The 27,768-nt window shown below is 42.0% G+C and overlaps 1 protein-coding gene, 2 long non-coding RNA genes and 1 pseudogene across 4 annotated transcripts in view; 2 read left to right on the top strand and 2 right to left on the bottom strand.

The window, feature by feature from the left end:
• Positions 1-18,896, top strand: part of LOC131901317 (uncharacterized) — a 64,354-nt gene extending 45,458 nt beyond the window's left edge. For both annotated transcript variants that reach the window (XR_009376498.1, XR_009376497.1), the window contains exons 3-5: positions 16,367-16,482; positions 18,302-18,402; positions 18,562-18,896. This is a non-coding gene — a long non-coding RNA (uncharacterized LOC131901317). The remainder of the gene's footprint in view (positions 1-16,366; positions 16,483-18,301; positions 18,403-18,561) is intronic.
• Positions 1-27,768, bottom strand: part of LOC131901316 (uncharacterized) — a 99,177-nt gene that overhangs the window by 68,632 nt on the left and 2,777 nt on the right. The window lies entirely within an intron of this gene.
• Positions 529-865, top strand: LOC131901311 (small ribosomal subunit protein eS21-like). The gene has a single exon (XM_059252510.1). The coding sequence runs from the start codon at positions 567-569 to the stop codon at positions 816-818; it is 252 nt and encodes an 83-aa protein (XP_059108493.1). The 5' UTR covers positions 529-566; the 3' UTR covers positions 819-865.
• Positions 2,217-3,460, bottom strand: LOC131901308 (olfactory receptor 2L13-like; annotated as a pseudogene).

Here is a 27,768-nt window from a genome sequence, read left to right as displayed (position 1 = left end):
ATTTATGAAACCATGGGTCTTTTACTCAAGTAGACATTAAGCAGAGGTTGAAAAATGTTAGTGGTCTCTAATGATAAAATTGAAAGGGATACACAGATATTTGTGGACTAAAATCAAGACCATGGCATTGACAAGTGATAAAATGAATGAAAGTGTAACATTCCCTTTTTATGAAACATAACACATCTCAAATTGTCCTTAAAGGCTCAAGAAGTGAGTAAGAACAGACTCCATGAACCAGAGGTCACACTGGAGAACTCTGGTCACAGAAACACTTGAACTGTTGCTTATGACTCTGTTTCCACTTCCACATGTGTTGCTGTTGCTCCTGCTTCTGCTGTTTCTGCTTCTCATGCTTCTGCTTCCTCTCCAGAGGCTCCAGCCTCTGCTGAAGCTGCTTCTGCTGCATGTGTTTACAGCTGTTGTTACTGCTGCTGTAGCACAAGGTAAATGAACCCACTCTACAAAGACACAGTGGGCATACTCACAGCTAGGATTCTGTTATTAAGGAGACAGGAGAAGCTTTCTGCGCTCCCGCTGGCCTAGTGAGCAGGCACGGCCTCGACATGCAGAACGACGCCGGTGAGTTCGTGGACCTGTACGTGCCGCGGAAATGCTCCGCGAGCAACCGCATTATTGCTGCCAAGGACCACGCATCCATCCAGATGAATGTGGCCGAGGTTGACAGGGTCACAGGCCGGTTTAATGGCCAGTTTAAAATCTATGCTATCTGTGGGGCCATTCGAAGGATGGGTGAATCAGATGACTCTATTCTCCGATTGGCTAAGGCTGATGGAATTGTCTCAAAGAACTTTTGACCAGAAGAGATCGGGGAATATTTGTTATAAATAAAAGTGAGAAAGTACCTTGAAAAAAAAAAAAGAGACAGGAGAAAAGAATAAGTAAGACTGTGATATGTGTTGAAAATAGATAATCATGTTTGACTTACAAAACAAATTCTCTTTTGAGATAATATTCATGATGAACATATTTTATTGTGATGGGTTTATACTCAAGGCCATAGTCAGGCATTTCTCAGTATCACAATCATTTACATAGTTGGATCCCATTTCTACTTACATGTAAAGCAGTGTTATGCAAATACAATCATCACAGCTGGCAAATGTGAGGGAAGCCCATTGCCTTGGAGTGTGGTTAAAGGAATTCATCCACACAGAAGTCAAACTGTTGTTCCTCACCAAGAACCCACTTGCCTCCACTTCCACTCACAGTACCTACCAGTGTCTCCTAACACAGATAGATCTGGCTCCTGTTTCATCTCTGACTTGAACTTGGATTTATCTGTCCCTTTCCCTGGAGGGAAGTGACACTGAATATCCCAGCATCTTCCTGTTCTTGAATCTTTTTTGTCTGGCATTTCTTTTTTTTAAAGTATTTTTCTAAAGACATTTTTTTTATTCCTTTTACATGCCAAACATAGATCCCTGTCTCATCCCTCCTTCTGCTTCTCCCCCAGTTTTTCCCTCGACCCACCCTTCCCATTCCCTCCTGCAAAAGTGTCAGGGCTCCTCCCATGGGGAGTCAACAGAGCCTGGCACATTCAGTTGAGGCAGGACCAAGCCCCTCCCACATGCATCAAGGCTAAACAAGGTTTTTCTTATATTCCCTTCGATTTTGCTGATATTCCATGCTCTTAGCTTCTCCCACTTGGTCCTACTCGTTTAAGTTCCTTCCATCTTCCAGAAAAATTGCTTTTTGTCCTCTAACTACTACACGTCTACCTGTGTGCCTGTCTCATTTATTGTAATTTATGTATACTTCAATTCCAGTAGGTGTTTGTCTACTTACCACTGTAACCTCATTGGTTAGGTAATGGCCTAGCATGCAGAAAGTGACTACTCACAGTCTATTTATTGAATGAGTAAATGAAGTTTACCCCAAGTGTTGTTTTAAAGATTAGACTAATTGTCACTTTAAAAGTTGGATATAGATCAATTCTCAGAATATTTTTTACAAATCATAATCATTAAAACTCTGACAATCTTTTTTAAATATTCAATATACATAAACTTTTAATAATGAAAAGAATGAAAGCAAAACATATAATCAAAGCAATTAATTATGTTGATTTTGTAGAAACAAGTCAATATCAGCCTACAATATCATTTTACAGTAATATTTATACACTCATAAAGTATAATGTGTCATATTATATTAGAGTAGTAATTGCCAAATTTCTGTTATTGATATAATTGACTATAATGTTATGAATTAAACATGTGAATAATTGCTATAGTGTGTAATAATGAACATACTATTTAATCTTAACCAGTAATAAGTCACCAGAAAGGTATGACATGTGTGGGGGACACATTACATTTCCAATAGGCAACACTACTCTGTCATTCTCCAGGGACTGAAATATGAGTAGAGAGGAAATGACAAAGTTTTTGTGGAAGAGAATGTCGCAAAGACTGTTGTCATGGCCCTCAGGACCTCCTTATTCCTCAGGCTGTGGATGATGGGGTTGAGCATAGGGGTGAGGATAGTGTAGAAGACAGCCAGAATCTTATCTTCTGTGGGGGAACGGAGACTCCTGGGATGGAGGTAAGTGTAGACAAATGGTGCATAGTAAAATGTCACCACAGTTAAGTGAGTTGAACATGTGGTGAAGGCCTTTTTCTTTCCTTCTTTTGAGCGCATATAGAAGACAACAGAAAGGACCCATCCGCAGGAAGCTGTGATGCCAAGGAAAGGAAGTAGAACAGGCTTGTACTCACAAATACCATGTACTCATAAACCCAAGTGTCCATACAGGCCAGGGGCAACATGGCAGGGACATCCCAGAAGAAATGGTTAATGGACCTAGAATGGCAGTAAGGAATGTGAAGGAGATAGACTGTGTGTGATAAGGAGTTAATGGAGCCCAGTGTCCAAGATCCTATGATCATCTCCAGACACATCATTTTGCTCATGGGAATAGGATAATGAAGAGGGTGGCAGATGGCCACGAAATGGTCATAGGCCATGGAGGCCAGGAACAAGCCCTCAGAACCTGCCATGTTCAGAAAGAAAAAGGATTGCACTCTACAGCCCAGTAAGGTAATGCTTTTCTGGCCAGAGAGGAAGTTGAATGCCAGCTCGGGAACAGTGATAGAGATATGCATCAGGTCCATGAGAGAGAGCTGACTGAGCAGAAAGTACATGGGGGTGTGGAGTTTGGGATCCACACGAATGAGGTGGATCATTGCTAAGTTGCCAAGCAAATCAACAAAAAATACGGAGATGATGAGCAACAAAAGCAGTAGGCCTGTGTGATTTTGTGGTAATAATCCTAACAAAATGAAATCATGTGAGCTCTGATTCCATTTCTCCATGAAAATGTATTGCTTTCTCTTTCTTCAAAAGTGACCTGAAAGTAAAATGCACTTATATAAAGTAGAACAGGAGAATAAAGAGGAACTGGCTTGGAATGAATGCTTGCATTGAATTGTTCTTACAACCAAAACCGTCCTTCTGATGAATTGATTTTGAAATCTGAACTGAATGTTTCTTCCCCTTGTCTCTGGCCAAGTTCTCAGTTCAGAGATACCTGTATGGTCATTTTATTTTATTTTTTAATAAATATTTTTATTTTATAGTTAATTTAATTTTACATATCAGCCACGAATTCCCCTGTCCTCCCTTCTCCCAACCCCCATCCTTCCCCCCACCCAATCCACCCCCTATTACCACCTCCTCCAAGCAAGGTCTCCCCTAGGGAGTCAGCCCAGCCTGGTAGATTCAGTTGAGGTAGGTCCAGGCCCCTCCTCCCTGCACCAAGGCTGAGCAAAGTGTCGCAGCATAGGCCCCAGGTTCCAAAAAGCCAGCTCATGCACCAAGGACAGGTCCCAGTCTCACTGCCTGGAGGCCTCCTAAACAGTTCAAGCTCATCAACTGTCTCACTTATCCAGATGGCCTGGTCCAGTTCCATGGGGGCTTCTCAGCTATTGGTTCCCAGTTTATGTGTTTCCACTAGTTGGGCTATTTGTCCTTGTGCATTTTTCCATCATGATCTTGATATCTCTCGCTCATATAATCCCTCCTCTCTATCGCCTGTTGGACTCCTGGAGCTCCACCTGGGGCTTGGCTGTGGATCTCTGCATCTGCTTCCACCAGTCACTGGATGAGAGTTCTATCATGACAGATAGGCTGTTTGGCCAAAAACTCTGACAATCTTTTAAAGCCTTCATAATGACATGTTTCCATGCTAAAAGGAAGTACCAATTTCTTAGTTATCAGTATTTCCTCTTCTGTCAGTATTTATGATAGTATTAACTATGAATAATTAGAACAAAAAACATCCCACAGAAAGTCATTTAATTGTTACTAGCATAATAAGTATAAATAGTAAATGTAGTAAAAGCTATTGTGGAAATAGGAAATTGTTGTCAAGGAGTTCCTGTTGTCATGATAAAAAAAACACCATGACAATAATTCAAGATCATTGAAGAGACCTCATTTTCTCCAACAAGACAATATATGAAATTATTGCTGTGGGTGGTAAGGGAGAGCTGTGTTGGTCAAGCACAGGTCTAACACAGAATCCTGCCTAATTTGTACAGTGTTCTGGGAATAGTGATAGTTAGAACTATGCCAATTCAACCAGGGAGTAGGCTGACATTTGGGATGAACAGAGTTTAAACCTCACCCACTATAGGCAGCCAAGAAAATAAGGAGATGACCCTTGCATCTTATACTCAAATGAAATCATTCTAAACATCATTTTGCTGTTGCTGCTCTATATTATACATTATCGTATGTTTTTAAGTAAGATTTTGCACATTAAGGCCCACTTAGCTACCATCCCCACCAGGGTCCCTTCTGTCTTCTGCACCTCCTCCTCCTCTTCCAATCTTCCTTCCTTTTCAGTCATCTTGGCTATGCCTGGGATCCCAGGGTGTACATGTTGAGCACCACTGGAATTCTGGAGACCCAGGCCCACAGACTCCAGCCCATGGCCCCTGTTGTCTCGGGCCTATCAGTACACTAAGAAGCCACCCATTTCAGCCCACAGCACCAAGGTCTCTGATAGCCCTGGTGCCATCCAACAGAGCCGGACAAGGTGAGGCAGGTTGGCCAGACAGTATAGACACTCAGCACCAGGAACTGCTAGGCATTTGGCCTCAGACCCTGGCCCAGGTCATGACCAAGGTGGAAGCCATGCTTCAAGGCAGTGGTCACTCTGAGCCCAGGCAAGTGGCAGCAGCTTGATGAGGAGGCTGGGGACACCAAAGAGTAGCTGCTGCTCCAGGTGCACCCTCCTAAGAGGCAGGATGAATTGCAGGACTTGCTTACTTCACTGAAGCTGATACAGCCTCAACTGCTGCCCATTCTCTGCCTGAAGGGCATCTTCAGACTGCCACAGCACACTGAGGGCATGGGTGAGTAGTAGTTCCTTGGGGCTCCCCTGGACTGCCACCCACCTCTTCTCTCTGCAGCTCACTCAGTGTGTCTAGGATCTGGCAGTGGCCACTACTCTACCTGAATGTCCAGGGTGACACCTTCTCTCTTAGCCCTTGGGGAAGGGACCTGTGGCTGGACATGAATTTATACCTACTGCCTCTGTTCTGATTCTCTCAAGCAACAATAACAAGATAACAATAGCATAAGCCTTTCCTTTCCTGTCCTGGTTTTCCTCAGTGGGCCATGATGTCCTGTGTCATGTGGAGGTGGTAGAACACCTTGGAAAGATGTGGTTCGCCCTCTTTTCAAACTCCTCACCAGAAGTTGAAATCAGTAAGAAGAGATTCTACACTAAGGGTAGAAAGCCTGAGTTTTGATCCTGCCTATCCGTTTAAGTATCACGAGTGTCTATTCTCTCTGTGCTTTATTCCTTCCTGCTTCCTGGAGGTCAATATCCTTTCTGGTCCAGATTACCTGTGAATTATGCACAATGCTATACCCACTTTGCTTTAGGAAGTAATGGCCCAGTTTAGGAAGTTACATGGTAGCATGTGAAAATCTTATAATGGTTGATGAGGCTCAGTTCCTTCCCTGAGGGCTGAGATCCCACTGGAAGAGAGATGGTGACTGATTCATGTGATTGCTGTCCTTTGGAACCATGTTCTTGATGTGGAAGTGACTGATTCATGAGTGTATATTCAGTGAGGGATTCTTCTGGGAGTTTGTTCCTGATGATAGGCTTGTCCTGACTGAGCTGAGAGTGGAAGGCATAGAGCAGAGGGAGGAGGAGAGCTCACACTCATGGTGTGTATCCTTGCAGGAACTTCACCTTATCACGTCAAAATGCCATTATTTGTATGTGCTCTCTCTATTATTTATATTCTAACAAAATAGTAAACTATGGCTGCTGTGGTTAAATTGCTCAAGAAGGATTTAATGCCAAGATTTGAAATTTCATGTGTTGCATATTTAATACATGCAACCATTGAAAGAGCATGTGAGTGAGACTTCTGTGATTCCTGCCTTCTTAAGTGTGAATTAATCCACATAACAAAAGCAATAGCCATAAGCTGGTAAAGGAAAGAGAATGCAGGGAGCTGGAAAAAAAGAATAAAAAGCAAAAACAAAAGCAAAACAAAACCAAAATCCTTTAGCAATTTGTGGACTATAGTTTAAGAAGACATATTTCTGTGTCCATTAAAAAGTCCCAATGATGAAAGACGTTATTTTACAAGTTGTTCCTGGTTGCAGCACCTATCTCCATGGTCCATCTCCACCCTCCTTTCTTTAGGTGGAAGAAATTCACATAAAGAGAGGCTAAAATGGCAACCAGATAACAGAGCATTTCATGAGTGTCCCTGCTGTCTCCTCCTTGAACTTCTGGCTTTTGCACTCTGTTCCTCAGACCTGCACTCTGTCCCTGTAACTATGGTTATTGCAGTTCCTGGGCCGAGACCTTAGCCTCCTCTATAGTCCTTTGAAGTTGCACAGAAGGGGCTGTCACATGTTCTATAAGAAGGACAAAATCAAAATGACTTTTCCCTTATAAGTAGTTCTATTTATTTCTGAAGAAGGAAGTTTGTCAAAGATCTGTTTCCAGAAATCTTGCTGAAGAAGCTCAGAATTAGAGGGCAACCAAGAGTTCTTCACAGGCATGTGTGTGCATCAACCCTAGGGTTAATCTCTGGCCTAAGGTAATTAGTGGACACATTGCCACTCATTACTAACACTCAGCATACCTGGCAGCTGAGGTACTTCCCTGATCTGGCCTTTAAGGAGCTTCTCCTGACCTCCAAAGAAAGACATAGATAAGGTTGAGATTCATCTCTAGGACTGTGATTTCATATCCATTTCCCCATATCCCCAAATTTTAATAGTCAGGAAACCCATAGAAAAATACATTATATTGAAATTAATGTTGCATTATTTTATAGATGAAAAGAATTTAGGCCGGGCGGTGATGGCGCAGGCCTTTAATCCCAGTACTTGGGAGGCAGAGGCAGGCTGATCTCTGTGAGTTCGAGGCCAGCCTGATCTCCAAAGCAAGTTCCAGGAAAAGCACAAAACTACACGGAGAAACCCTGTCTCGGAAAAAACGAAACAAACCAAAAAAATTTAGAACAGCAATTGAGAGGGCAAGACACTACCCAGAGCCATTGTTTGACAAGGTGATGCTGTTTGAGTCAATGGGTGTCTCTTTATAAATCTGTGATAGGTTTGGGTTCAGGAAAAAACAGGATCTCCTGCTCTTGGACAGATATGCTGCTGTTGAGCATGTCATGAATTACTTTCACATCTCCCTGACTTGTACAAACCCCTGTGTCACATAGTGGTTTCTTAGCATCTTCTTTATATTAATTTCCCAAGCACAGCAGGACAAGAATTGATTTTAGCCCACAGGTCCAGGTAGTAGTCCATTTTGGGGGATATCAAGGCAGGAACTCAGTCACATCACATCCACAGTCAAGAGCAGAGAGATGGAAATGCAGCCATGCAGCCTGCTTGCCTCTGCATATGCTCCAGCTTCTTCACTGTTACACAGTTCAGGTCCCAGCAATGAAGTGGTTCTGCATACTATAGGGTGAGACCTCCATCTAATTAACGATCTATAAATCTCCAACAGATGTGCTCAAAGTCTACTTAATCCAAACAATTCCTTATTGAGGCTCCTTCTTCCCATGGACTCTAGTTTGAGTAATTATATGAGTAATAAAAAAGTAATACTCACACTGCCCCAGCATCATTGTTATGCTTCATGGTTATAAGTAACATGAAAGAGAAAATTTTAAATAAGCTAGGAACATTGAACACCCTCAGTAGACATTTCAGCCATTTGGTGTCTTTCCTACAATCCAAATAACTCTGATTTCTACTTCTCTTGCTTGCTTTATAGCCATTTTCTGTAAGCCCCTAGTGATTCACCCAGCTATTCAGGATACCTGATACTAGAAGAACTAAAGATACACCATAGTGCTTCACAGGTAAAAATCATTTGACCTGTTACTAAGTCTTGTGGAAGAAAGACATCAAATGAAAAAACACTGTTCCTGGTTATAGACCAGCAACTGTAGATATCCAGAGTGTTCAGGATCTTCCTGCCTCCTCCAGACTGATCAGAGCCTTCCCAAATCCTGTACTGAGGTGATGTTGTCCCCTGTGTAGACAAAGATGATAGTGTTGGTCAGAGGAGCAGTGTTATTACTCCAGTGAACAAGGTAAAATGTGCAAGAATTCAGATCCCTGCTGAGCAGAATGTCAGCTACTGTTTTCTCAGGTCCAGACAGGAAGAGTTAGGGCTCCTTCTATCAGGAAAAGTTTTCTTACAATTTTTTCTTAAAATCTTAATGATGGAATGTTTACCTGGTGTCTTCTGAAATGAATTAGCCTCGGTGAGAGCTCTGCAAAATCCTTTGATGTAGGCTTCCCAAAGTAAGGTCTAGTGTAGTGTTCATGACTGTGAGTAGTAGTCAGATTTAATAAAGTAGTACACTCTACCAGTCATGGTCCCTTGCTTGGGTATTGATCATTTCATCTGTCTCTTGATTAGTATCTGCTAATATTTTGCTGTAATGGTATTTTTACAGATCATAGAGGCCATATTTGACACCTCTCTTTATATTCCAGTAACCATTCCTAGGATTGGTTATAAATGCTTACAAACGAACCTTAGCATGGCAAAACAACATCATAGTGCTTCCAATTATAGGTGTGCCTTTTATCCCTCCTATCAAAATATGTCTTTCTTTGAGAAGGTTATTGTTAACATGTAATAAGTCAAGAAATAAAACATCATTCTTGGTTCAGTAATTTAAGTGTCCTTGTTTTCACCCCAAAATATCAGTGATCAGAAACCATCTTGATGTCTCTTGCTCCAAGTTAAAAATAGGTTTACTCTCCATCCCACAGTCATAGGTTTGTTGTCTACATTGAGTTGTTTCGTTATTAGGTGGTCTCAGGGATGCTATCCTGGTCAGATCAAAAACCATCTAGGATTTTATGAATTTCCCAGAAAAATATAAACATATCCTTGCCTCACAGTTAGATTATTAATCCCTCTCCATCAATCAGTTTGTATATCTTTTGACTTAACATTTCCTTTAGGCGGTGTATACTTTAAGGCAAAATGCTTTAAGGGAAGCAGAAAACAATTATACTTTAAAGTGGAAAAATTAATGGTTAACTTGGCTAAATGTAGTATTGTGTGTAGTTTTACCTAAGTTCAGAAATATTGCCCTTTTATTTTTGAAACTTGCCCATTTAATTATTAGACAGCATTTTACAACATCTGGATCTTATGGATAGTAAGGGATTTTAGTAACATGTTTAATATTCCATAAAATGTAAAATTCTTGAAGGTGTTGGCTAGTATAATCAGGACCATTACCAGTTTTAAGTTGTAACAGGATTCCTAGAATGAACACCCATAAAGAGCTATTTGACAAAGTCAAGTTTTAGATAAGACACTATTGTGTTTTTGTGGAAGTGCCAGTGCCCCGTGCTAAACATAGGTTGTGCTCTGCATCTGATTAGCTAGAGAGAGGCTTCATGCATGCCTGTAGTGAGCCAATTCTGAGCATAGACATCTAGATACTGACAGCTGAGAAAGAATAGTTTTAGATGAAAACTCCCAAATACTCTAACTTCTACTGATTGCATTTTTGTTTCACCCATTTTTGGCCTCCAAGGGAATTAGAGCAACATGAAATTATTTTGGAATTGTTGGCCATTATATTTATATTATTTAGTAGAAATATTTTTAAAACTCTTTTAAAAAATTCACTCTTATGTTTAAACCTGGCTAAACCTGTTTACGTTGTTTTAAGTTCTTATGATATACAAAAATAAAAATTTAAAAGAATTAAGTTTTAGTAATCACAAATACAAGAAATATGGGTGGTGTTCTTGCTTTTAATTTCTGAAAGACATACAAAGAAATTGTCTCCATTGTTTATGTTAAAGAGAAGACCAAATTTCTTTTGCCAGCACTGTACACATTGGATGCATTCATTACTGGACCAGGCATAAGCAGGGAAAGCTCCTACAGTCTCAGTAACAGACAATTCATGGCACCAAGCCTTTGGTTAAGCCTCCTGCCAGCAACCTGAGTCAAGGCTGCTTCTAGCTTTTCTCCTGAGCAAGCTCTTTATTCTATGTTTTCTGTGACAAATGATCGAGCAGTTCACTATTATTGCCATGTTTTAATAGAATTGAATTTATTATTTTTTTTATTTACCTGATTGCATAACAAGTTCCCTGAAATAAAGGAATAGAGAGAAGTTCCACTGAAACACACTATGAGGGTTTATTTCTTTCAACCTAAAGTCTGTCAGCAAGGTAAACAGTCTGTGTAAACAAACTTTATTCATTTTTAATCATTGCTTTTGGCCTAATCTTGAAAATAAGAACAGCATTCTAACTGAAGCTTTTCCCTGTAAAATGAAATAGATTTGTAATTTGTATGACTACAAGCATAGTTTTAGAACACTTTAAAGAATTTTATTATTTACGAGGTGATTATCATTAACTTTTATGACCTAACTGTGTTTAACAGTTTACAAGGAAGCTTTTGTTTATGATTAGGATTTTACAATTTTATCCCTGTTGAGTTTGAGTTTTAAAAATTTGGATTGAACTTAAGATCCTTCGGCTTCAAATATAAACTTAAATAAATACAGTCCACAGAATTGAACTTTATTTTATTTTTCACTCGTTCAGGGTATGCCATTAGAGAATATCACAGTTTCTATGACTCAGTTTATGCAAAGAGCTAAAGATTAACAAAGTTTGGAAAGACAAAGAGACTAGATATATTATTTTCAAGTGCATTCTGCTCTCATAAATAGACCTTAGGTATTTAAGAGCCTTATTTATCAAATATACCAAATTTATCAATCACATATTTGATTCTTATTTAAATTTTCCAGACTCCTGGTGTTGAACAGTTTGCAAATACATAAGTGGTTAGACATACATCTTTTGAGTCAGGTTCTTCTATCCTGAGTAGACCTATATTTCCTTAGGAATATCTCATGATATTAAATTTTACCTTTCTCCAAAATATTTTGAGGAGCAGTGATTGCCTATTTAGTCTATAAAGGAGATACAATAATAACCAAAGGGGACAGTAGGAATAATAACTTTTATACATGCTGCCTATATATAGATTTTAAAAGTGATAACCTTTTGTTGCAAGTTTTCAGCTAATTTTTGGTATGCATTTTACAAATTTTAACCATTCCCCAGGAATTTACACATCCAAAGTTAAAGAAATTATATCATAAGATATTATTTTTTGAGATTAGGAAGCAAAGAAATGTAGAGATAAAATGTGTTAGAGTACAAAGTAGATAGAGCTTAGAGATTTTCATCTCTTCATTACATTTTTTTAAAATTTAAAATACTTTTGTAACAATTCTTTTCTATCAGTGTTGGCCAGTTTCCATTTTTAGTATAACTCTATCCTTCATGTGCAAATATATACATGAAGTGAGTTAAAAGTAACCTATTACTGAGCAATGTCTAATAAAAACTAATGGAATATAGTAAGTTTTGACTGTTGAGCTGTACAGTCAGGGGATGGTACTAACCATTTTGAGGAGTGTGAAGAATTTGTGCATAAAATATATGGTCCTTGTTTTTTTGAAGAACAATCTGTAAAATCACTAAGAGCAAACTCTACAGGATTTTTAAATGTAATTTTGGGTCATACCCATTGAGCATTTTCAGAAACTATTAAAAGATGATGTACTGGGTAGTGATTATATATAGATCCCATGTAACATGCTAATGCAATCTGACCTGGTCATCAATTTAAATCAAATAAGCTGCATATTCTCTACTGGCAGTAATTTCTGTAGGCTCCATACCGGGAAGGTGTTTAAAAAGTGTCCTTTCCATTATCATTAAGTCCATCATTTCTTGATTATAAGGAGATGCAGGTACTTGTGGAGAATCATACCTCACATCAATGTCTATAATACTGTTACCTTCTGGATATATACTTTAATAGGAGATGAACACTCACTTTCTTTCCCACATGGAAGTACTGATGCATTTCCAAAAAAATTAAAGAGAAATCTCTGGCTATGGAACAAAAGGGTACTGAAGCATTTCTCTTGAGTCCCAGGAGAGATTCCTAGAATGGGAAACCTGACTTCTGAAGAGTTATGAGGAGATCTGGTTAGCAGGGAGGCAATGTCAGTTCCCCATGACATCAGGGGTGTGTCATGCCTGGACATTCTATTGTATCCTGAAGACTTTAGAATGTTATCTGATGTCACCTGTGTTGTAGCAACACCAACTGCCTTTGGACAGTTGGTTCAGTGCCCTTACAGTTCAGCCATGAACATGTTGGGAAGACTCAGGTCTCTATTGGGTGGAGAGAAAGGAGAGGGAAGAGAAACCAGAGAGAGGCAGACACAAGCTGGCCTTCAGCCATTCCAATGTGAACGATCAAGAAAGAAATGGTCCAGAAGATGGTACAGTAAGTTGTGGGCAGGAAATTGGGATGTCCCTGCAGGACCTGGGCTTGAGCTGAATCTTCCAATAATGGAACACAGGAGGTAGGAGTCTCTGGGATCCAACTGGACTTCCCTGCTTGTCATGGCTCCTGAAATTCAAGGATTTCAGAAGAGTAATTTGTCTGTCCCAGAAAACAGGAGCGAGTAAGGCCAAAGCTGTTGTTCTGGGAGCTCTTGTCTTTCAATCCTACAGGAGGGTAGGGGTTGAGAGGGGACAAAAAGGCCAGCATTAGGGTAGGAAGTTCAAGTGAACTGTGCCCAGCAAAAAGCAGGTAATCAATGTACTTCAACCTCAGTGTCTTCATTTATTTACAGCCCACCAGCTCTATGCACCCTCCTTTGTCACTGAGCCATCTTGGTGAGGATGGTGACCATATTCAGTCCCTGTGTGGCTTCTCCATTTTTGCCATGTGCTTAGTGTGACCTGTTAGGATATTTTTGCATCTTTAATGAATTGAGTGCTTGTGGACTGTGTCAATTTTACTTGCATTTGAAAGCCACAGACTAGTGAACCCTGCAGCCAAGTTGAATGCAGAGTCCAGAGCTGTTAATAAGCCTGAGGAAGCTCTCTCCTTAGTTACCTAAAATATGTGCTAAAGGAGCAGAGGAAATCAGCTGGCTGAGACACCTATCTCCTGTCACAGAGATGGGAGACCTAAGATGCCCAGCGGGGGCATCTCAGTCCAGGACAAAATTCTTTGGGGTGTCACTGAATTGCTTGCTTACATCCATTCTCAAACACCTTCTCAGGTCTCAGGGTGACCTGTTCATTCTCTATGTCTTGTCACAATGTATATTCACTTTTGTTCATTCATCTACCCACAGGGGCCTCCAAGGAGCCACCACCCACTCTAACCAGCCTCACAAAGAAGCAAGTGAAGCAGAAGGTGGAGAGTCTGACCACTCAGCTCCTGGAGATGACCGCTCAATGGAATGATCTGAGAGATCGCCTCATCTTAGTAGCCGAAGGATCCTTGGACAACAAGTATTTACTGTTTCAAAATCTATGGTGACCGTCTCGGTTCCACAATTTCACCCTTAGTTTATTTTGTCTAAGAAATTGGCTTCTGGGAGGTTGGGTGTCCCTTTGCCCAACACTGTTTCTCTAAATGCTTCTCTGAAGCAAACCTGACACATGGGTAGGAGTGAGATGGGGACATTAGACTGTTCTGCTTCCTCCAAAGGAAAATCAGAGCCTTTGGCCTGAATCACTCAGGAATTGAAGCAGTAGTGTGTGAATTCCAAGCATGCATTTGGAGAGATCCTGTCAAGTGGTGGCTAGTGTGAGACTGCTGTAATTTTTTTTTACTTGCTGGAAAGACATTGTGTGCTGGATGCTTCTAGTAGCGGCTAGAGAGTTTTTGTACCACATCTTAATATGTGGCAGCAAGGCCTGGTACTGATGTCTGCTGCTCTTGGTCCTCTCTAAGATGACACAATTGCATGCATTAATTTGTCATCTCAATGAGAGCATTTTATCACCTTTCCCTCTTTCAGTTTCTCTCTCTCTCTCTCTCTCTCTCTCTCTCTCTCTCTCTCTCTCTCTCTCTCTTTCTCCCCCCTCTCATTCTCCCTCTCCCTCTCTCTCTCTCTCTCTCCGTCTCTCTCTCTCTCTCTCTCTGTCTCTGTCTCTCTCTCTCTCTCCTCCATCTTTCTGTATCTATGTGTTTGTGTGTTTGTGCATATGTGTCCCTCTTCACCCTGCAATCAAGGGTCTAAGGTTGCACATGAAGTGTTGCTTGTCTCAGTATCTATGTGTTGTCTACATGGTGTACTGGGAGCCCCATTTTGAGCAGCATAGCCCTTTGCAGTGTGTTCACCTTGGTGTCAACTGGGAATGCCCTGGGGGAATTTATGAAGCTGTCATAATATTGAGTCCCATCCTCTGAAATGTGCTCATGATGTGATTTTAGCTGCCATGTCAATATAAGCACCCTGGAATGAGTATCTCTTATTTGAAGACAGCAGAAACATCACAGTTTCTGGTGGGCCCAGACCTGTGATAGACTTGTGGGAACTCCATAACAAGCTGTGCAGGACTCCTGAGGGAGCATATTCAGTCCCAGCTGCATCCCTCTTAACACCCTGACTCTGCTGGCCTGGGGCAGAAGAGCAAGTGTAATAAGCCGCCAGAGGTCACAGTACATAGGAGCCATTATGTGGCATCTTATTAATTCCAGTAATATAGAACACACACTGAATTCATGTGATCCTTGAGGCCTGTATTCATGGAATTCTTTGTTTCTGGGTCCAGGCCCTACCACAGGCCAAATCCTTTCTGGGAAAAGCTCAAGATGGAACATCAGCAGGTCATGTCACACCTGCAGAAGTTTGAGAATGAGAATTTGGAGGCCTCACAGAAGCTCATTGAACTGACCAAAGAGAAAGTCTTCCTTTGGTAAGTGCTTATCTTGGCAGGGACCCCAACTCTTGTACAATGGGCAACTCTGAGTTTCTTTGTCTCTGAACTACAGGGTCTGTAGATGTGCTTCTAGTTTTTCTGCTTCTTAGCCAGCAGCATTAGCAAGCAGCCTTTGGACTTATGCCCCTTTACACAGTTTTGCTAAGGTTTAAAGAGACTATTAGCTCTTCGAAGCACCATATTGTCATTCAGTAGCCTCCAGATCAGTGGTTATTAACCTTCCTAATGCTGTGATACTTTAATACATTGCTTCATTGTTTTGATGACCCCAAATCATAAAATTATTTTGTAGCATTGTCTTAAGTTTATTTTGCCACTGTTAATAATTTTAATGTAAATGTCTACATAGGACATCTAATATGTGTCCCTTGTGAAAGGCTCCTTAGATCCCAAAGGGTTCACAACCCACATACTGAGAACCACTGGTTAGAAGATCAATTAGCCTCTCCGGAGGGGTGTCAGACAGGAGCTGACTGCAATGGGATCACCCTTTGAGTCTCCTACTTCCCCAAGTGTACTTGCATATTACCTGCTGGTGCTTCCTCATGACAGTGGACTGATTAGGACAGGTGGAGTACTCCTCCACTAGTTCAAGAGTATGTTCCCCTAGGCCATTTTAGTTCCCAGTAATGGAAAGCTGAGTTTTGAGAGTTTGCTTAAAGGCTGGTGTGCTTATTTTAAAGACAACTACTCCTCTATCACTTTGTTGTTTTCCTGTCACGTCTTTCTCTGTCTCTTTGTGTCTCTCCGTGGTGTGTTTATGTGTGTGTGTGTATGTAATAGAGGCATGTGGGAGTGCAGTGCATATTTCATGTGGATGACAGCTAGAGGAGACCACTGGGTTTCTCTTTGTCAGTCTCTGTCTTAGGAACTTCAAGCATGCTTTCTCATGTGCCCATGAGCTTGAAATTTTGTGAGACTGACTGACCAATAAGCTCTTGGGATTCTGTGTGTGTGAGAATGTATTGACTATACTATACTCAACCCTCCAATAAGGACACAAACTTGTATTGAACAGGAGCAGCAAAGAATGGAAGAGAGACTCCAGAGCCTGCTGAAGCAGAGGGAGCTGGTCACACAGCAAAAACACCTGGCAATAAAGCTGCAGCATCATTTGACTGTCTCCCAGATGAGGTAGGAACCCAGGCTGAAGTTGGGGTATGGAGCCAATTGGGTCCCCTTTACCTGGGCTCTATGTCCTTTGTGGGCTTTTGCATATCAGCAAGACTCCCTGCTCCAAGCATGGGTAGAGCAACTCAGAACTCAGAGTATTATGCTGGTCCCATCAACAAGAACTTCTGTCCAGCAAACAGTATGTTTGATACTCCCTGGGTCTGTACACTTGTGTCCCATTTCTCCCTTCTGATCTCTCTGGAATGTTCTCAGCAGGCTTTCCTTGAACTCACAGAGCTCCAACTGCTTATGCCCCCCAAGTGATGGGATTTAAAGGTGTGCCTCACCATATCTGACTGAAATTACATTTTTATTCAGAATTAGTACCTGTAGGATGAGATTTGCACCCTTGTCACTATTTGATGTCACACTGGCTGTCCTCATTGTTTGAGCATTTCCCATGTAAAGTGTACTGGGGACATAGTACGTTTAGTCATTGGCAGGATGAACCAAGGTAGATGTCTCTGAACCTTCACCGAGTGTTGTGGAACAGACTCCTCTAGAGTGCCAGGATGTAGATTCCCAGCTGTAGGCCTAAGTATAACACAGCTCTTCTTGTTTATTGCCAGAGACCATGCAGTGACAATGTTCTCAGACACATGGCTCAAGAAATACTGCTCTAGCATGACAGGCTCCATCTTGTGTATTACCTGGGTGCAAAGTTGTATTAAGTCTATGTATATAAAGTGAGGTGGTCTTTTTAAAATTATTTTTTATTCATTTTACATACCAACCACAGATCCTCCTTTCTTCCCTCCTCCTACACCCCACTCACCTTCTTCCCTGACCCTTCACCCCCTCCTCCAACAGGGTAAGTTCTCCCATGGTAGGACAGTTAAGCCTGATACTTTCTGTTGAGGCAGGACCAAGCCCCTCCCCACTTTATCAAGCAAGAGCAATGTGTCCGACCATAGGTAATGAGATCCAGAAAGACAGTTCATACACCAGGAAGAGATCCTGATCACACTGCCAGGGGCCCCTCAGACACAACCAGCTCCACAACTGTCGCCCATATGCAGAAGGTCACAACTGTCAGTCTAAATTTCCTGAGTTCTTTTGAGCTTGGTTCAGTTGTTTCTGTAGATATCCCCATCATGATCTTTACCACTCTTACTCATGTAATCCCTCAAAAAAAAGACAAGAAGGAACACAGCTTGGAATTTTAAGGTTTTCTCTATCAAACCTGTGACAGCATTGTACAACATGGAGAGGAAAATAAATTAATACCAGTTAAAATCAGGACTAAGGACAGGTGTATGTGATTGTTCATGTCTTTAATCCAAGCTCTTTGGGAGCACAGGAAGGAAATCTCTGGCCTCTTGTAGCCATCCTAGAATATGTATCTAGTCAGCCAGAGATGCATATTGTAACCCTGCCTAGAAAGAAATAAACAGAAATTGAACAAGAAAAAAATGAGGTAGTTGATGAAAAACTCATCATGAACAGTCTGTGTATCTCCACTGTGCTATTATATATGACTTTAATATGCTACTCCTTTTATTTAGATGATGTCTCTATACTGTAGGAAAAAATCCTGTTCTTTCTCATTAGAGCACAGTACATACAGTACTCATATCAACATCTGATACTTGTTAAGGGCAGAAAATAATTAAAGGCCCAACTATTCTGTGACACTTATTCCTTAGGTGTACATACAATGACTGCTGCTAAAGATAAGTGTTGACTGTCCAGCACAATTGAGTTTTTGTGATATCACTGAATGACAAGTGACGTGTTGGATTCCCACCAGGACTCTGCCCTTACTAACTTCCTCCTCTAGGTCAGAAAATCTCCAACATGAGCTGGAACATTCCACAGCTCAGGATGAGAGCCTCCTGCCGACAGAGCTGCTGCAGCAGGAGCACTAAGTGTCATAAGCAAGTGAGCCACCATGACATCCCATCCCCAGCAATAAGGCATTTGTGGGGGTGGAGTTCTTCCTTGATTCTGGTTTCCTATGTGTGAATAGGCCCTGCATTTATCTAGCTAGTGATCCAGCAAGGCTGTTTTTAGATCTGATTGCCTTTTCTTCTCTCACAGCACCCTTTATGAGAACTGAGGAGGCTGAAGGAATCCATAGTCAACTAGAAACCCTGACATTCTCCACTCTATGATCAAGGCCTCCTCAGAACAAGACATGTACTACTAGTTGTGAAATCACCAGTGAGGCAAATATCATCTGCCCTGAAGGTCATCCATCAATAATCTGATCCACGTGACTGTTGACTCCCTAGTTATAGAATAAAGAAACCATCAAGAAGATGCTTGAGATTCAAAAAATAAACACCAAGAGTTATGCAGAGAAAGCTGACATCTACCAGCAAGTGTTCCCAGTGAGGGCCACAACAACATGGAGAGAATATGTTTCCGCTCATAGTTACTCTGAAAGTTTATTGCTACAAACTTTTGGTAGCTGACTGAGTAATTAGCCCTTCATATGCGGAGGGAGATATGTCAACAGAGACTGTGTTGATGTCATGCTGCTATCCAGACAGACCACACAAAGACACGCTCCAGTCCAGTGCGGGAACTACTCAATTTCATGCACATGTGATGGTGAAGTGAATTGTTCTGAGAGATGATTTAGGAAGGATGTCACCATGAGCTGTTATGTCTTTTGGTAACAGATGCTCTCTGTGTCATTTTTTGCTCTTGAATGGGCACACAGACACATGTTGGCAGACAGAATCATATAGTGGCCAACATGGCATAAGATCAACTTTAGCAAGGACTTAACCTAGAAGCCCCAAAGTGGCATGACTACACTTGTCTTGAGGAGGGTATTTCAATTCAGGGTTGTCTTCCAACTTGTGTCCAAAGCCAGCCACAGAGTGTAGGACATCTGCATGAAGAGAAAGCTTCTTATGTAAATAGTTTGGTTTGTTTTGGAGTTTGCATGAATTTAGGTTTTGTTGTTCTTTGTTTTGTTTTGCTGTTTTTTTTCTTTTTTGGTTCTTTGTTCTCTCTTTGATTTTATATTTTGCTAAAGCTTTACACTGGATATACTAAGCACCCCTTTAAGGCCCTATTCTGTCAAATTTCTGTAATTTCACAAATAAAAACTAATTTCCAACTCTTCATTCTTTCCTTTAAACTTTTTATTGAATTTACTTACCAACCACACATCCAACTCTCATCGCTCCTCCCTCCCCTGCCTACCACATTCCCCCCACCCCTCCTGCCCTGCTCCAACAGGGTAAGTTCTCCCATAGGGGACAGCTAACGTGGTACATTCTCTTCATTCTGAAAGTAGCTTTGTAGTCAGGTGTGGTTTCACATTCCTGTAACATTAGAACTCAACAGACAGAGGTGGATCTCTGCAAGTCCCAGGAAGCTTAGGCTACACTGTGAGTTCTCAGCTAGACAGGGTTACAAACCAAGATGGTATCTTGGGTGTGAATTCCATGGCCTACTTCATGTATATCCACTTCATGGTGGAAAAAAATCCATATAAAAGACCTAACTTCACATGTCTAGCTACTTCAAAAAACGGAGAATAGATACACACATGTTCATGACGTGATCATTCATATCAGATTTTTTAGAAATACACCTATGTTTTCTAATGCATCTCAGGAAGTGAGAACATTTGTTACAGGAGTATAGAAGAAATCAGGAAATCTATAGACATCTACCTTTCTTTTCCTGAAATACAGCACCAGTGACAGTGACAATGCAGGGGTAGTAACCTTCTAAGACATATTGAGATGTGGTCTTTTTAATGTGCTGTTGCCTTGACTATTCATTTTGCATGGAAATCTTTGAGATTTGTTTACTTGTATTTATGAATATGGGTATTTTGCCTGTTTTCTATGCACCACAAGGAATCAATTTGCACTGAAGCCAGAAAGGGCAATGGATTCCACATGGAACTGGAGTCACAGAAGATTGTTAGCTGATTTCTGGGTCCTCTGGGAGAGCTACACATCCTCTTAAAGGATGAGTGATCTCTCTAGTCCCTGCACTTGACTTTTGTCGTTCTAGCCTCTAGTGTATTAGTTGTACTGGATTACACCTAACCAAAGAGGATTTTTCTGGAGAACTGTAGGGACAGAACCATGAGGAAGGCATGGGAGACTGCTTTGGATTCCAGGCATTCAAGCAGAGTCGTCCTGGGTTCAGGATCATCACTCAGCATCTCTTAAGTCAGCATTGGAGCAGTTATGTCACCTCTCATTTAGATGACAATGCAGAGTAGGCCCATCAGATGAATTGCAGACTTTTAAGACTCACCTGGGGATGGAGATGGGGTAAGATATACCTGTGATGCACCAGCTAAGCAGTGTTAAGTGGAAACTTCACATTTATCTGGGTGGATGGTATCTACAGCAAAAGCCACATGCCTCTGGTGGAGAGTGTATCTCTGCAAGGCTTGAAAGGGAGAGGGATGGTTGATGCTACTCTTTCACCACAGCAGAAGTCACAGTGTATTGAGGAAAGGTTTCTTTTAGATGTGGGCTTTATTCTTCTGAAGTTCTCCTGGAATGGATCTGACCTGAGATTCATGAAAGTCAGAGAGTTAATATGTGAAGCAATTATCCTTGTAAATTCAAGTCTATTTCTCTCAAACCATAGCTTTTAAGATCTCTAAAGCCAGAGAAGCAGGTGGTTCTTTTCAGTTCCTTCCTTTCATTGGTCACTTTCTCATTCTTCACTGACTCTGACATAATACCTGTAGACACACTGGAACCAGCTGAGATTTCATTCATCCTACACTACCAATCACTGAACTGTGGCATGTGTCTCCCTGTCCATCTTTCAATTATTGGGAAGGAGCCTATGTTCAGTCATGCCTTCCATGTGAATCCTCAGCATAGCTTTGGTTCTTTTGATAAATGCTACAGATAGATTAACACTGTTTTTTCTCCTTGAATTTGTGGAGAGAGATAACAGTTTACTATTAACCTTTCTCAGACTAAACTGTGTAGAGTGTGTAATGTGGACTGGGGTTCTTCTTCTATCTCAGATAAACATGCCTAGTCTTCAAAGCATTCTGTCAGCTACTCACATGGCCATTCTTATGAGGGCTAAATTGACAGTTAAAGCTCATCTTGATGTCTGCCCTATAGTAGCTTAGCAGATGAATGGAGTTACAAGCCAGGAATACAACTTGGAGACAGAATACTTCCCTAGCACGTGCAATATGTTAGGTTCAAAATTAGTACATTATTTATGACAGGGATGGAAAATTCACACTGTTACAGCCTATGAAGTGAAATACATCAAACTATTAGTTATTGTAGAAGCTTTAAAATTCGCCCATCTCTGATTCTTGCCCTTTGTTAACTGTGACAAACATACATTTTGAGGATAAATATTTCCAAAGTAGGATAGATATACACAGAGACCATATACAGAGATATGTAGCTTATTAAAATCTGTGGCTTTGATGATGGACTGGAAAATATCTAAGCAGGTAAAGGTAATGCAGACAAGCCTGGGACATGCATTTATATCCCTGGGACCCACCTTATTGATAGAAAGAATAAAAAACCTGCCAGAAATTGTTCTCTGAGTTGCATGTAGTTGGGGGTGCCAGGGCTTGACCCACTGAAACTAAGACAACTGTCTTCCCTTTTCTCATTTATGCTAGAATATCTCCATCTGATGCACTCATATCAATATATTACTACGTGTTCCATTTGAGTGATTTTGGACTTTTTCTTATTTTAGTTTGGCAACAAGGAACCATAGAAATAAAGAAGGCCAATATCAAATCATTATGAGAAAAACAGATTAAGAGAATGTGGTCATCTTGAATTTGTAGATTTGCTAAGACCTTTATTACTCCCCAAATGCCCCAACACATCCTCTATAGATGCCTGGCTAACAATTATTTATTGTCTCTTATTCTCTCCAAGAGCCCATATGTTATGCTGAATGTCAGGATCGTCTCTAAGACTTGCCGAGCCTCACTGACGCTGACAGACTCCTCTAATGAGGATGACATGTTCTGAATGATTCAAATTTGGTCCAGGTCACTATCATTGCCTTCTGTTGTCATCCACATTCCTCTTAGCTGTGAGCAGTCTATACACCACCCAGAGCCAAGGAATTCACAGAATTAGCACTCCTGAGTATGACCCTGGGATGAACATGGTGAGAGTAGAGAACTAATGGCTGCAACTTGTCCATTGAACCTCAACAATGCTCTGGCACATGTGTGCAAACACATATATAAATATACAGATGAGTAAATGTATTAAAGTTTTGAGAACAGAATTCCATACCAGGCAACTCTCAACCTAGTCTTGTCAAGTGACACAGACATTTCTGGGGAAATGATGAAGAAAAACCATGTTTCTGTCCAGATTTCTAAACAAATGTTGGATGAAAGAACATGAGGCTGTCAGAATGATGCTAGGGAGTGGACCTTAAAGGCTTTGGATGTTCTGGAAGGTTTGTTTCACATACAGCAAGGATGAAGACTTGGATCTGTGCATGTCAATAAGTGCGCGCGCGCGCGCGCGCGCGCGCACACACACACACACACACACACACCTCTGATGTTTTCTAAACGGACAGCAACCCTCAGTGAGGAAACATTGACAATGTTGTGACAGTAGAGGGGAGACAATGTCCTTCCTCCTTCCTTCCCTGCTGTCTCTGTCACATTCCACTACCATTTAGCACTTACTGCATTCTATTTATACTATTGTTAGCTGTTAACAATCTGTCTTTTTCTTCCCTTAATAGTTTCATTCAGCTGACATTTATGGGAGGTTATAAGCGTCAGCAGGCACAAAGGATAACACTGAAGGGAACATCCAATAAAGGCATGGTGGTGTGGTGACATGCCACTGATCTCAGCACCAGGGAAGTACTGACAGAACAATCAAGAGTCTGAGGCAACCTTGGGCTACAAGAGACCCTCCCTAAGGCAATCCCTAAGACAATAATATAAATAAAAATGAAGAACAGCCTGTCTTCACAGTGGAGAGAGAGCTGACAGAGCAATATTTGGAAACATCCCTGACTTGGCCCTGTGTGCTGTCCGGTTCTGTCTCCCAGAACATGTAGCAGTTGGGGAGCTGAAGCCTCTTATTTGATAGACCAACCTGGAGATCCTGCAGCAGGCAGAACCCTCCCTAGCCACCCAGCAGAGCCAAGGCCTTGGAGACAATTGCTGGGCCTTTGGACATGAAAGCCTTAGGTGTAAGTCAGGGATGTTCTCCAAGCGTACATGCAGTCATAAGCATCTTGGATACTTCCTAGAGGGGATTCACGTGGCCCTGGCTCTCTGGAGTCTTACTGATAAAGTGAACAGTGTGCAGAGAAGGCTTATTATATTATTGGCCTGGCCAAAGTGTCTAGGCCAAAGCTCAGGAATCTGCATGTCACCAAGACCATCATTGGCAGTAGTTATCAACCTTCTGAATGCTGTGACAGTCTTAGGTAGACATCATTCCAGGGAGAGAGAAGCTGCCTGCATGAATAATGGAAGCATAGACAGCAGGTTCAGTTCACAATCCTTGAAATCAGAGAAATCAAATGACAGGGGATGACAGCACTGTTTTCCCAAGCAATTGGTATTAGATTGTAGTTGTAAAGCTTCCAGAATCACTCATGTCTGTGTGTGTGCCCGCTCTGAGACCCTTTGCTTCTCCTCATAGGGATAACCAGGAACAGTCAGAATTTCCCACAAACATTATGAGCTTGTTTTTCTTTCTGATCAGTAGAGAGGAGTGCCAGGACCAAGACTTGTTGTGTAGAGACCTCTGGAGAAGCTCACTTGTAGAAACCAACCCTGGCCCTGAAAGCAGAGCCAGTAAAAGAAACACACCCTGGCCCTGAAACCCAAGCCAGTGAAATAATCACTTTAGTCCTGAAACCAGAACCAAGGAATCACACCCTGACCCTGAAACCACAGCCAAAGAAACACACTTTGTCCCTGGAACCAGAGCCAGTCAAAGAAATACACCCTGGCCCTGAAATTAGAGCCAAAAGTCTAAAAAGGGTCAGTTAAAGAAACACACTTTGGCCCTGAAACCAGAGCCAACTCTGTCCTTGACCAACTAAAGCAACCAATCCCTGAGCAGGAAAATCAACCAATCCCTGAGCAGAAATATCTTCTCCCTGAAAAAAACTCCATCCCTAAGCACCTATGTCTGTTCATTTATCAGCTGTTCTTCTCCAAACTTGCAGAGGAATCTCTTGGATTCCTCCTTCAAAAATAAATCTCTTTCTTAAAAGATTTTTAGGTGAAGATCTTTTGATTGCTGGGAAGCTCCTTTGGGAGCAGAGCAGCGCAGAAGAAGAAGCAGATACTTCTGCTGGGAAGCTCCCTTGGTAGTGGGCAGAATTAACAACTTTGTGTCAGAGCCCGAGCATATTGCTACATTTCTGGGACGGGTTCTTCTTTGGCAGAGCAAACCAGAAGTAACACCTTGGGCCAGAGATGAAAACAAAAGGATATCTCTGCTGGGACATTTCCATAGCGGTGTAGAAGAAACCAATCGTCTTATTAAATAAGAAACACAGAGCCAATACAGAGATAAAAGCCAAGAGGTCAGAGCAATATAGCTAAGAGCTAAACACCTTACCCTTCACTGTCGCGGTGGTCCTACCTCTCTGAAAGAGACCCACTTCCTGTGTCTGTCTTTTTTTATAGAGTTTCTGTTCTGCCTCCTCATTGGTTGTAAACCCAACCACATGACCTTCTAGTCACTGCCTGCCTGTACAGACCTTGAGGTCTTCTATGCTTGGTATTGATATTAAAGGTGTGTTGTCTCCAATGCTGGCTGTATCCTTGAACACACAGAGATCTACCTAGCTCTGCCTACCAAGTGCTGGGATTAAAGTCATGCACCATAACCACCCAGCTTCTGTGATGGCTTGCTTTTAGTTCTGACCCCCAGGCAACTTTATTTATTAACATACAATTAAAATCACATTTCAGTACAAATAAAATACCACCATATAGGGGAGCAGAGCAGCAGAAGAAAAGGATACCTCTGCTGGGAAGCTCTCTTGAGGGGGAAGGGGCAGAGCAGAGCTCATCTGTAATGACTCTCTCTCAGAAGGAAGTAACGTTGCTACATCCGATCAGAAGACCATCTCCCACTGCATCCCAGCTTCAATTATACCTTGACTTTCCAACAAGTCAGTATACTTTCTCCTCACAGCTGTAGTTATACAGGATTCCTTCCTTCCCAGCTGTAAGTATAGCCTTACTACAAGTCAAGATACCTTTCCCTCCAGAGCTGTAACACTTGAAGGTATGGCCTGACTTCCTGACGAGTCAGCATACCTTTCCCTCCAGAGCTATAACACTTGCAGGCATAGCCTGACTACCCTACAAGTCAGGATACCTTTCCCTCCAGAGCTGTAACAATTGCACCACCTTCAATAGTAAGCATATTACCAGCCTGGAGGACAGGTTCCTTGCAGAAATAAAAAGGAAAGTGCCCAGACCTCTGGAATGCTCAAAGTAAGAGGAAGTGTGTTATATGGCAGCTGAACTGAGGTTAGAGGGGAGCAGGGAGTGGGGAAGTACCAGGTGGCTCCCAAAAAATTCATGGCATCTTTCTCCTACAAGATTTGTGTTTAGGATTATCATTCTATTTTATGCATAGGACATCTGAGCCATCCAGGGATGCCTAGTGACTTATGCTGTGGATGAGCTCCATCTCGCATTGGGAACAGGGATATTGTGGTGGTTTAAATAAGAATGGTCCCCATAGGCTCCCATATCTGAATGCTTAGTCATCAGGGAGTGGCATCATTTGAGAAGGATTAGGATGTGTGGCATTTTTCGAGGAAGTGTGTCATTGGGGGTTGGACTTTGAGGTTTCAGAAGCCAGGGGTGGACAAGTTCTCTCTTGACAGATCAGGACGTAGCTCTCATTTACTGCTGCGGTAGCATTGGTGCCACCATGACGGTAATGGAGTAAATCTCTGAATCTGTAAGCAAGCCCACAATTAAATCCTTTCTTTTATCAGAGTTGCCTTGGTCATGGTGTCTCTTCACAGCAAGAGTATAGGGACTTAGACCTTTAGCAGAATATTCTAGTCATATTTCTGTGCTTGGATCTGTAGGGAAGAGGAGTGCAACTTCTGTCTTGCACACCAGTGGTTGCAGAACTGAGTCCAGCATAATTATTGGTGCTATGGCAAGCTCCCACCTGCCACCACTTTCAGGGGCATCAGAGAGAGTTTGTAAACCTCCCTCTGGCTGCTTTATAAAACTGCAGAAGTAGTTCCTTCTTCATTGACAGGATACTTCTGTGGAGGTGCCAGGGGTCGGGAAAATAAAGAAGATTATAGCTGGGGTCATTAGGACCACTTCTAGTACCTGGATGCTGTGCTGGAGAAGACACAGTCTTTCCTGATGCCCATTCTCTACCTGAAAGGCACCACGGGCCTCAGGAGTCCTCAGAGGGCACAGGTGAGTGCAGTCCCAGCAGCCCCTGCGGCCTTCCTGCCCTCCATCTCATTTCAGCTCACTGAGGGGGCAGGATCTGGTAGAAATCAGTGCTCCATCTGTGTCTAGCTGGTGACACTTTCTCTCTTATCCTTCTGCTATGATAATGGAGAGACTCCTGGAAAGGGCACCTTGGCTGCAGGTCAGTTTGGTGTGAGATAGTTAGCAGGGAGGTGAGGACTGTAAGGTGTGACATTAGCAATTACTTCCCCAGACAGTCTCTTGTATCTTAGAGAGCTCTGGCATCATCTCTGATATTACAAGTGCTGTGCAGATACCAAAGACCCTTGGGGCATTTGTCCTATGTGTTTCAACCGAAGACATGTTGAAAAGACTGAGCAGGCTACTAGAGAGAGAATGGAAAGCACAGAGATATCAGAGAGACACCAAAGGAAGGTGTGCTTTGGTCTCAGTGTAAAACAGCAAGAAATCAATGTTCCAGGGGAAGGCACTGTGATTCCTCGACAGGGGGTTGGGAGCTTCCTGGAGGAGTTGGACTTGACATGGACCTCCCAGGAAGAGAGCTCAGCAGCTCCTCTGGGAAGCAATAGGCCTATCCTTCTTTGGGTTCCTAAAGAGTAGACCCAGAGTCAAGGATTTCTGATGTTTAGTTTGGCACAGCCAGGAGCTGACAGACTGCTCTGCTGGAGGTCTTCTGCTTTCCCTCTGAGTGAGGAAGGAATCAGGGGAACTATTTTAGTACCATCACTGCTCTTCATCCCCACTCCATTCCTTTAGGGATTGTTGCACTAAAAACAGGGAGGGGAAACTGCCCTGGCAAAGCCTGAGGTTCTCATACTTTATATCACAACCACTAGCAGGGC

Source organism: Peromyscus eremicus, unplaced genomic scaffold (assembly GCF_949786415.1).
Source record: "Peromyscus eremicus unplaced genomic scaffold, PerEre_H2_v1 PerEre#2#unplaced_71, whole genome shotgun sequence".
NCBI lineage: Eukaryota > Metazoa > Chordata > Mammalia > Rodentia > Cricetidae > Peromyscus > Peromyscus eremicus.
This window is presented reverse-complemented; position numbering and strand designations above follow the sequence as displayed.